At 46.7% G+C, this 11,620-nt stretch overlaps 1 protein-coding gene across 1 annotated transcript in view; it reads right to left on the bottom strand.

The window, feature by feature from the left end:
* COL27A1 (collagen type XXVII alpha 1 chain) overlaps window positions 1-11,620 on the bottom strand; it is a 163,316-nt gene that overhangs the window by 16,598 nt on the left and 135,098 nt on the right. The window contains exons 39-44 of the mRNA XM_069771912.1: window positions 7,873-7,926; window positions 7,644-7,751; window positions 6,209-6,262; window positions 5,842-5,895; window positions 786-842; window positions 582-635 (exon numbers count right to left, since the gene is read on the bottom strand). Coding sequence (XP_069628013.1) covers window positions 582-635; window positions 786-842; window positions 5,842-5,895; window positions 6,209-6,262; window positions 7,644-7,751; window positions 7,873-7,926 — 381 coding nt within the window. The remainder of the gene's footprint in view (window positions 1-581; window positions 636-785; window positions 843-5,841; window positions 5,896-6,208; window positions 6,263-7,643; window positions 7,752-7,872; window positions 7,927-11,620) is intronic.

Raw genomic sequence — 11,620 nt, 5'->3', positions numbered from 1 at the left:
GTAAGACTTAGTCCATAGAGCCTTTGCAGATCAACACCAATCAGCTGGAGATGTCCCATGAAAAGGGCATCAGGAGCACAGGGGAATAATTCATAACCCTGGTCATGCTTTTGAGAGAAATTCTGATAAGCTTTTGGAAGCTTCCTAACCTTCAAGTCAACAGAGATCTTCCCATGAAAGATCAGCCATGGGCACATAATTCTCGAATTTTGTCCAGCATTGACGTGACCTCTCTTGTACACATCTTTCCCAGAGTATTTCCTTGATAATCATAAATACCTCTGATGAGGCAGTCCTGCGCATTCTTTCAGTCTAGTGTGCTCAGGCAGGTGCACAGCATTATGAGATGCTGACCTGCAGGACCTACATTTGCCTTCAGCAAAATTTTTACCACTTTAGGCAAAGGTACCTGAATTACTCCTTGTTTGAAACACAGCCACATGCAGCAGTTGACAAGGGACCACAGTGGGTTATTAATAATGTCTACTGGGCAAAGGGTAGACCTTCTGTGGGCTGATGCAGATTGGAAGCACTTCCCCAAGACAAACATCTCTGAATCATGTATTTGCAATAAGACTCACAGGATAACCAGGGTCTCCAGGCTCCCCTCGATCACCTCTGTCACCAATGGGGCCCTACAACAAAAAACCCAAAGACTTAAGGTCAATTTGTTATCCGCAATATCTCAATGGCTTGTGCGTGTTCTACAAGTAAGGAAGCAACCCAACTAATCCACCTGCAAAAATCAGGCCAGGATTGATTAGAGAAGAGATTTAACATCTTACTCTGTCTCCAGGTGGTCCTCGTGGGCCTTCTACCTTCCCATCATCACCTTGTTCTCCCTGTGAATAAAAATACTAGTATTAATATAGACAGAAAATTATATTGCAGATGCTTTGGTACAGACCCAATCCAGTCCTCCCATATCATGGTGTCCTAAGTCAAAGCCTCTGTTGAATTTATTAACTTTTCATCCAAAGAAAGTCTAAACAATTTTTTTTTTTTTTTTTTCCTTCACAACCTGGATTACACTGACTCTTCGCATTACTTTCCTGGTTCTCTGGTGGTTGTTTCTGCCTGGTCTGACCATCTTCCCTAAGGAACCAGGTGCAAAGGGTTATTTTCAACAATTCCTAAAGCTAAGCAAGAAGCATGTAATTACGACAATATGGGAAATAGTTCTCTGCCTCTGAATTTTATTGCTGACAGTCAGACCAAACTCTTTAATCAAGCATTTCCCCACCCTCATTGAGTGCTGCCTGGGCTGTCATGGGAACAAGGGTGGTCTGGATGGGGTCCCTGGTTGTGTGCCACCATTGTGGGCTTCTCTTTCTTACAATTGATCAGGTGAGAGGACCAGACCCTTACATACTTGCTGCGTGAGCCGCTCCACTTTTTGATGGGATGCTCCACAGCAAGAGCTCAGAGCTCATGGTTTGGCTGGCAGATAACATCACTCGGATTGTTTATAACTGAGGCCTCTCTAAAACATCCACAGAGAGATCCCTCAAGACTTAACACAGACACTATCTTTTTAATTCTGTTGTCTAAGTTGCTCAGGGTCATGGTGTCCTATTTTGTCTGGAGTCTCAGAGACGGCTGTTTCTTTGTTCCCCATAGAAAATAGATACATTCCAGCTCCTCCAGTTTTTGGCTACTTCAAATCACTGAGTCTCTGGCATTCTGGCTCCTTAGGATGAACATGTCTCAGAGCTCCTTTGATGTTGCAGCTACTGGAGAGAGGAGGTCTGGGGGGTTCTGGCACAGTGGAGCTGCTGTGTTTAGAGTGCTTGGGGTGTTCCTAGAGCCTTGAACATCCAAATCTCCATAGCTATGCAGAGCCAAGTTTTCCACAGACTTCTGCAATTCTCAGTGGTTGCATCAGCCCTTTCTGGTGTATTTACGACTGTCTTTGACTTTCTTTCTGGGTTACTATCGTCTTCTGTTTGAGTTGCAGCTGCTGATAGTAAGGGTGCTTGGGCATTTTCTCAGTGATGCTGTCTCTGGGAGAAGATATTTGGGGTGCTTTCCTTGTATGTGATGTTTGGTAATGACACACTGGGACCAGTAAATAACCTTCAGTGAAAAAACTCAGATAGTGGAACCAATAGCTTCTTTTCTGTAGGAACTGGGTCATGGCTTGGAATCAGGGCTGTGCCACTGCTGAGAGAGACACGCTGACCCACACTGACTTCTCATGGGCTGAGCACCAGTACTGACATTTACAGCTTGACAGAATGAGGCTCATGATTTGGCAAAACCTCTTGCAGGTAACCTCAACAGGTAGCAAAGAGCTCAGTGCATCTCTCTCCATTACATGCTTGATGACAGTGGCATTTTCTTTTCTTTCTCTGGTGCTGTGACATGTATTAGATGAATGTTGCCAGGGTTTCAAATATACTCACAGGTTATGGTTATACTGTCCTTAAGAAATCATGTGCTGGGTGGGGAACTCCAGCATACTTGTCCGGGGTTTTGGGGAGATATCATGGTAGAAGGAATACATAGGGAGAAACTGTGCCAGGATGGCTTGAGAATATAGTACTGAGCAATATGGATAGAGAAATCTGGGTGGCAGAGTAGAGAGAAAGGAAAGTAACGCCTAACAGGCTCTGCCAACAGTTTCCGGAGCTACTGAACTGGCTGGTTGAAGTTAGCAGCAGAATATCTGGCAACTGGTTTGCTTTCTAGCCACTATCAAAGGAATGTAGGCTAGAAGAGAAACAAAGCCACCATTTCGCAAGTCTCAGGGAAAAAAAAATAAAATCCCAGTATATGTGTTACTATGCAGAAGTCTTGGCACTGACTGCTTCTTCCCAAACAGGATGTGAGCACCTTGCCATTTGGGAGCTGAAACGAGCGTGATGAACTCAAAGAAATCTCATAATTCTTGGGGCCCTTGAAGAGCATCAAGACTCACAGACTTTCTCCCCAAAGCCGAGTTGTGGCTTTGTGTCCCCTTAAGTCTAATTCTCACCTTGTCCTTTGTCTTCTGAGAAAATCCTGCAGCCTGGTCAGCTCTAGGACTGCGAGACTGAGCTCCTCCAGGACTTCCTGATGCCTCAGCTGCTCAAGAGGGACATGAAAGGTCTGTGCTAATTCTTTGGAAAGTTGCAGTGAAAAAAAGTTAGAGTAAAGGGCAGCAAAGTAAACATGTTGGGATACAAATGGAAAATGCATGGAGAAGAAGGGAAGGCTTGTTGTTGTTGGCTCCTGTCCCAAAGTGAGATACACCAGTTTGTAATTTTTAAAAGGATCCCATCTGGACTGCTTTAAGCAGCTGCCAAATGCAGGCGTCTGCTCTGAGCAAGGCCTCTTTGAGGAGCTGTAAATGTATTAAATGCGGCGGAGTAGCTGGCTGGTATGGCACAAGGGAGCTCTATTCCACAGTAATGCCTCTCACCAAGCTGCTTTCTTCTCTGGAAAAGGAAAGAACTTCCCCATCGTTATATATCCTCCTTCTTCAGCACAGTTAAGTTTACCACATTGTTTAAAGCTCACAGAGCAGTCACGGTCCCATTTTCGTTTCCTCTTCTTTTCTCAGATTCAGGCTTCCATTTTCACGTTTGCACGTGTGCATGAGGTTACAGATCTCCAGAGGGAAGGAATCTGTCTATCCTTAGGCTGGGATTCAGGCAACTCTTCGGAGATAAGGAGGAATGATGGATAAGAAAACCTAGATGCAAGACTTTTGCGGAGCACCTGAATGCTGCAGGAAATGGTGCTGGAGGCTCAGTGTGCGATGCTGTGCTCTCCTCGTTCACTGGAGCTGCTCCTCCACAAGGTGACAGCAGACCCACTGACCTTCCAAGGAAGATGTGAGTGAGATCCGGCTGTCAATGCTCAGTAACAGATCTGACTGTTCTCAGCAGGACGCATTAGATGCTTTGGTGTCTTTGTCAGGCTTCAGCTTAGGTACTTGCACGTAGAATCCATTTTATCATCAGTGTTGCTGTGCTCTGATGACAAAAGATCCATGTTATGTCTGAGGGAGTGCTCTTCTAGTGTCCATTTGCAGAAGAATATTTTGTTGGTGAAGAGGAGAGTGCTACACTGAGTGCTTCATACAAATAATTTGAGGGCCCTTTACTACTGAAACGATGGGAGCTTTCAAGAAGATGGCAACTTTCAACATTTTAAAATAAAACAACAGCCGCAATTTAAACAACAGAGATACATATCTGTACGTCTCTTACTCCTTCTGCTGTAAGGCCAATGGCTGATCTAGCTTTTGGCAGTCACAACTCACAACTTTTTACCAGGATGCTCAAGTTTCAATGGTTGAACTGTGAGAAACCTCTCGCCAGGCTCTCAACTGACAACGTGCATGGTCACGAGCTGTTGCATTATTATCCTGCGCTGGTTGTGCTTGGTTAATACTTGCCACTTCCCGCATGGACACTCAGCATAATACACCTGAGGAGGAATGCCGCTGAAGTTCGGAAGAGCAAGGGGTGCAGCTCAGGAAGTGGATGGGGCAGCGTTAGAAAGGCTGGGGGTGGAGAGGAAGTTCAGCAAGGCAGTGATGGAGATGCGGAGCAGCAGGAACATCACCAGCTGTTCCTCCACGGATGTGTTTCAGCAGCAGGAAATGAGAGAAAAGGCAGCATGACCATTGTTCATCCCCCAAGCAAAATTTCTGAGGCATGTGAATATCTTAGTGGAACACAACTGTTCACCCTACCCCACTGACTCCTGGCCACCGGCACAGAGATTCACTGCTGCACAAGAAGTCTCCAGGCAGAGCACAGAGAGCAGCGTGAACAGGGTGTCCTGACACCCAGCAACCTGAGCTGAAAGGACACATTCAAAGCCCCAGCGAAGACAAGCTCTTGGGATCTCTGTCCCACAAACTCCTTTTACAAGCAATGAAGCTCCTGCTTGGACACGTACAGCTGCAATCGCACCTGTGTGCAGAAGGAAAGCCGAAAGCTCTCTAGGCAATGGGGAGTGGAAAATGAGCAAAAAGTGTTCACGCATCTTTCCTCTTCATGGGGACCCCACGACTGACCAGTCCCAATCACCATCACTTTTCTTCCCACACCGAGGGAGGGAGCATTGCTGCCGCTACTGAAGGCACGTGAGGGGCTCCAGCGGCACTGCGAGTACAGCCAACGCCAGCTGGGCCATCCTCGGAGCGTGGAGCAGCCAGCTCTGCCGACAGGAAACCATTAAAGCGTGAGTCACTTCTCCAGCCTGAACTGGTTATGGCCATGCTGACTCAGCAAAAGGGGAAAAACACAAGGGGAAAGCTGCTGTGGGAAGAGGGCTCTGACTCAGGCCAGCTGCGACAAGGGGGCTCATCAAGGGGTGGGGGGGGATGAGCGAGGTGAGGGGGTGGCAGGTGATGAGGAAAATGGAGCAAGGGCAATGGAGAGCAGACCAGTTCTACCTCACTTACAACACGCAGTCGGCTGATTTAAGCACAGATGGGCAGGTTGCTGGAGATCAGCTAGTTTGTACAGGGTGTTATTCTGACTCGGTCACAGAAAGCTACTAGTCTGATTTCTTTCGGCTTGGGGATTGAGCAGAATTTCTGCAGATACGGGAAAAACGTGTCCCCAGGATGCATGCCGGCTGGGTCAGGCACTGGCACAAGGGCATGTGGTGTCTGGAAAGCACGTGTTAGTGGCACGGGTGTCCCAGTGCTGATTTACAGAAGTAAAGCTGCAGCAGGACTTACATAGGTAGCCATGCCGTAAAGGAGGCATCTCTGCCTCTGCTGCAGGTAGAGGAGGAGAGCGCAGATGCACAGATGTTATGGCGGCGGGGCAATCATCTCTACCTCAGCTCAGCTTCCATGCCAAAGGAAGACAAGATGGTTAAAATCCGCGAACTTACCTTTTCCCCCTTTGGCCCTGGTGGTCCAATTGGCCCTGGTGGTCCTGCATGTCCCTGCGGAGAGCAGACAGCGTGTGAGGAGACAAGAAAGAGCTGTTTGACTGAAGGTCCTCTCTGGTTTCCTGCCAGATCCCGCAGGCCCTGTGTTGTGCATCCCAGGTTCGGAGGGACACATGGGTCATGGCAGAGATGAACCAAATGCATCTGGAGAAGTCATGATGGTGCTAATGAAGACTAGAGAAAGAACTAAACTGAACTCAAGATCAGAAATAAATCATAGTTTAAGAATGATTTTGCATCCTGGAATGGCAGGTTTTTTTGCATTTGAGAACAGATAGAAGCTAGAGGATGAAAATAAAATTCTTACCTGGTAACCCTTTAAGCCAGGTTCCCCTTGAGCACCCATTCTTCCTGGAGCACCCTGGAGAGGCAAGCACAGACAGCACCGTGAGAGTAGCCCATGGGTATTACCCCACAAGAAGAGGATGACTGGGCTATGCAAAGCAAAGCTCAGTACCACATGGGAATGCAGCCACCCATTCTCCTGGCCACCAGTGAGCTTTGCTGCAGCCATCTGAGGTGCTCTTGCTTGGCTTTAACCTCTTACACATGGAGAGTGATGCTTCTGGATGTCTTTATATCCAAATTAGCTTTGTGCTAGGAAATCCACCAGCGAGACTGTTCTCATGCATGATCTAATCCTAAACTGTTGGGAGGAAATCTTATGGTGTGGGTTCTGAGGCCAAGAAAGGAGTTTTCTGGGTTGTGATGGGGGCACTGCAAGAGCTGTTTATTACATCTTTAGCAGACTAAACAAAAGGGTTTAAATCAGATCACCAGATTAAAGTGAATTGCAAACTTTCCATATAATCCTATTTAGCGTGGAAGAAAGCCCTTTCCACAAAACAGAAATGTGTTCAGTCGAGTAGACTGCTGCTCAGATATTGCTTTGCTTCTTTGTGAAATAGTCCATGGAGGCTTTGCCAAGGAATATGAAGGGAGGATATATGGGGAGGCCATAATTTTTAGTGCAGGAAAACACTATCAGTGGAACCATTACTCCATCACTCATTGGCTACTGTTCTGAAACACCACTGTGATTCCCAGTTAATAAATAACTCCTGCTTTTTCACTAAGTTCTACCAAATATAGTGCAAGAAGTTTCCTTACCAGCCTGCCATGCATGAGGAGGTACTTATTACTTACTGCTGCTGTCCCAATACATTTGCCTCATGTGTGTAAAGCAAATTAACTTTCTTCCCTCTCTGCCATACTATTGTTATTCTCTCTGAAAGCCTCACCTTCAATCCCCAATTCAAACCCTTTCCCATACTATATTTCTTCTTGCTACAAGTGTTTTAGATAAGTAGATCAAGAGTGGGTGTAGAAACAGGGCAGAAGTCCAAGGCAGAGTTCCTTACAACAACACAGTTTGACTTGGAAGCAGCTCTTGCCATGAGTGTGCAGTCTCAAAGGGAAAGATCTTCGCAAAAAATAGCTTATCAGCTCACTCTCAAGAAAAATTCCCAATATTTCAGCCCATCTGGGGAGTTGTGAAGAACCACCACGATGCAATGTGAGCTTGGCTCACGGGCCACCAACACAATCACCACTATGGAGTCTCTCCTGTGCTGCTCAGAGCAAGTGTTAAGCTGTTTGGATCAATTAAACCCATCTAACATCATTTCACTTTCTGTGCCCTGAAGCCTCTGTTGGGCTGTCTGCTTCATTCAGGCCTGTGCCCACCACTGCTAGTCACGTTTCTGTGTGTTGTGTTCAACCATTTGCAGAGCTCTTCTCACCATAGGTCCCAGGGTACCTCGGGATCCTTTAGGGCCTTGGTTCCCCTTCGGCCCCTCCTTCCCTGGAGATCCTGTCTCGCCGAGCTGCCCCTGGTAGCCCTTGCTGCCCTGCAGAACAAAAGCACTGACATTAGCGTAGGACAAAACTGCTTCTACAGATAAATATCAAAGATGAGCAAAGAAAGGGAGATCCAGAGGAAGAGATGTTATCAACAGGCAATGTTCCTACCTTCTGGCCAGGCTTGCCCTTTTCCCCCTGTTTTCCTGGTTTCCCTTCTGGTCCCTAGGAGAGCAAAAAAAGCTGTTGGAATAGGAAAGCAAAGAAGTCCCATCCCAACCAGCCAATCCCAGGCCACTTCCCTGGTACACTCAACCCGGCTCCCATGGGTGAGCATGCTGTCCAACAAGGAGGCTAGGAAGTCATGCAGGTAAAGTCACCATTCACAGGTACTACAGCCGGAGTATGGCTGAGTTTGTTCTTGAGCTGCTCCAACACATGGAGGAGAAGGAAACCTCATTGCTTAAGGGTGAAAAGATCTCTTTGCCCAGGTGACTATAGGGCAACATGGCTGAAAGGTGGTATTTTTCATCTTCAGATCACACGTCGGACAGGTGGGTGATGGAAAACTACTGATGTGTCTATCTGTCCTCAAGGATACAAAAGAGGCATCTCAGAAGTGCTCCTTAAAGATAGCACGCACTGAACTGTAAAATGGTATCTACCCAGCCACTGCTACAGAAGGGGCTGAAATGTGGAAAATACATTTACCCTGCACCCCCCAAATGCTTCCTCTGCTCTGCAGGCAGAGCTGCCATCTGTGGACCACTGCTTTACAAACAGAGCTGTATCTTTCACCATCAGCTATGGCACTGAATTGATATCAATACTTTTTATATGGTTTTAGGATACGGGCAGTGGAACCATTGCCTCCACAGCAATTCTTATTTTTACCTTGTAAAAACAGGCAGTGGTTTCATTTTCTATCTATCTGCCATGCACAGCTTTCTGCTTACAGTGCAAACCCCTTTTCTCTATTTGTATTATTATTACTGCAACACACAGCACATAGAAATCACAATATACTGATCAGGCATCTAGAAATGGAGCGGGATGCAAAACTTCAGGTGGGAGCCGCAGCAATGAGAGACAGAAACGTTAACCTACTTTGTGCACCTTGCGTGGGTGCCTCACAGGCAGAAGAACCTGCTGCCCCTCCTTGCACACACACAGCAGAAATTAGCTGTGATGAGCAACTAAGTATAGCACAGTCTCCTTAGGGAGCCCAAGGAGTTCATTTTTTCAGTGTTTGACCCCGTTGGCTGCAAGGCAGACAACATATTTTGGATTTGACAGAAAGAAGCAGAAGGATCACTGAAGAAAATAACTCATGCTTTTTGGCAATTGCGACAAACTTTTCAACAGCATCTACATACCAGCACAGCATGTGTCCCTCTGCTCTCCCACCTCCCAGTTAAGAAGGTATAATTTTCACCACCGTTGATGTTGCAGTCTCAGCTGAACAAAAGCAATTTATAAAGCTAGCCTTATCGGTGTTTTCACTCTGATCTGAAACATGGGCCTCATAAGTGCCTGGTCTTAACACAAAGGAGCGATTCACACTTATTATAGACCTAAAGAATTGTGCCAGTTCTTCACTTCCCCAAAGGGAATAGCTCCATTTTACCGAAGTCAAACATTTCAAGAGCCAACCTTAGAGCTTCACAAAGGACAGGTCATTGCCGAGGAGTACCCGAGTCCTGTTCTGTTGTCTCTTCCGTACTTCTCGGGGTTTTTGTTTGCTATTTTTTCCTGCCACTTTCCAAGAGATCTCTTTTGGAATTATTTTCCCACAGACGCTGAGCAGCCGCAATACATGATGAATTGTGGGTGCCAAACCTCCAGCGTCACCCACGTGATTTACGCTTTTGACAGGAGCACAGAGAAATTCTCACCAATGAAAGCATCAGCCTGGGAAATGGCCATCCCCATCCAGCTCTGCAGCCAGCTCACCACTAGACCTAGTACCAGGTCCCTCAACTTCCCCACGTATCGGTTGCGATGTGCGCAGCGAAGCAGCAATAACGCTCTCAGATCCTCTTCTGCAGCAATATCGTGATGCTCAGTGGCTTGAAAATTTGGAGAATAAACAGTGGAATCACTCACAAAAGTTTACTGTCAAAATAAGATCTGAACGAATAAAGACACAACTGGGATTTCTAATTAGTTGCATAGTGGTTTTCTGTCAGTCTCCCTGGACTGCACACTAAGATGTTTTGGAAGTGCGGGCAGTAGATGTTTCCTGCAAGTAGGAGAAAGTCCGTTTTAAGTTAAATCTGTTCCTGGCCCCAGTGACAGCCAAGCCCTTGATCTTCTCCAGCAGAGTCATCTTGCACACTCAGATGTGCTCCTGAATTGCTGTGCTGTTACAGCTCTTGAAACAAATACTTCCATGTTACGGTTCCATCCCCAGGATGAGGATGCATTACACTGTCTGCAAAAAATGCAGACAGCAGTGCATTGATGAGATGTACCCTTTTATCATTCTGCAGGGCAGATGGGCCCCGATCACAGGGGAGGTCACGAGGATCTCGCAGGTACTTCAGGAGAGTTTGAAGTACAGCCTGGTTCCCCCCACCTGGATATATCTGCCATGGAAGCAAGGACTGAAACTTGCTTCTACCCTGCACTGGGAAATGTCTTTGCTTTTTGAGAAGACAGGTTCAGGCCTTAAATCTTCCCATCTGAGAAACAAAATTTCCACACTGCTCCTAAAATCTGCCAGCATTCAAGTTCCTGCTTGCACCTGCAATTGTGAAGTACAGATATAGGGTTAGAGTCATCTGAGAGAGGGGAAAAAACCAAAACATAAATGCAACTTTGACAGTCCAAGCCCCGCTCACAAAAATAAACTTGAGCTACAGAAGACTGTGCCATGTTCAAACAGGGTCTCAACTTTCTCTGGGTTCCTTCAGCTTGTCTTTCCCTGTTGGTGGAGTCCGAACAGAGGTACGGGCTCCAATAAACTCCCTGTACCGGCTTTTCCCCTTATGATGCATTGGCCTCATTGAGCAGAGCTGTTCATCTACTCCAGAAGGCTCTCCTGGGTCCTCCAGCTGGGGTGTGGCTCCTTCTTCATTGCTGGAGAAATAAAAATTGGCAGCATCTCCAACTCTTGTCAGTGATAGTGAGACCAGCTGTCACTGGCAGTAAACCATGGAGATCTTCCTTTGAGCCTCCCTCACTGTTATTAGCTCTCATCTGGCGATTAAAAGCTTTGCTGGTATAAATAAATGGGTCAAACCATTAGCAGAATGGTGACCCTAAATGGGTGACACCATCAGCAGAAACGTGGCTTGGATGTTGCAGCCTGAATCACCTCCTTGAATGGCGTAAGCTCTATCAGCAAAGGATATTTCTGTGCTCTACCAGCATGCTTTCTAGGACTTTGGCCAGCAGAGCTCTGCTGGTGAGCGGGAAGCCTACCATATGTCCGATTTTCCTGGATGTGCTTTCTCCAACTGCGCAGGAATTTTGCCCAGATGAATTTAGAGGCAGTTCAACACTTGTCTGGGGTTCCCATATATGTGATATCTCTACTTGTGGTGTTCCAGATGTGGTTGCTGTTTGTTGCAATCCCAGACGTTCATAGGGCACATATGCAGTGGTTTGCACAGTTCCCAGAAATCACCGGACTCTTACATGCCACACGTTACACAAGCAATAACAAGCCCAGCAACAACTTAGGTAGCCTTCAAAAAAGGTCAGATCCTTTTTTCCTCCATTCTTCTGACTCATCTGTCCAGGGATGGAAAAATCACAGCTGGAACAGAGGGGGCGTGGTGCGGAATGATAAAAATAAAACTCAGTGACATTGTAACTTCATCCAGGGTCTCCAAAGTACATCAGGAATCTAGCATCTTTTGGTACCTCTTCCACTGCAACGTGAAGTTCCTAGGGTTCCCACTCTCTTTACCAG

Source organism: Haliaeetus albicilla, chromosome 26 (assembly GCF_947461875.1).
Source record: "Haliaeetus albicilla chromosome 26, bHalAlb1.1, whole genome shotgun sequence".
NCBI lineage: Eukaryota > Metazoa > Chordata > Aves > Accipitriformes > Accipitridae > Haliaeetus > Haliaeetus albicilla.
Note: the sequence above shows the minus strand (reverse complement) of the source record. Positions and strands in the feature narration are given on the sequence as shown.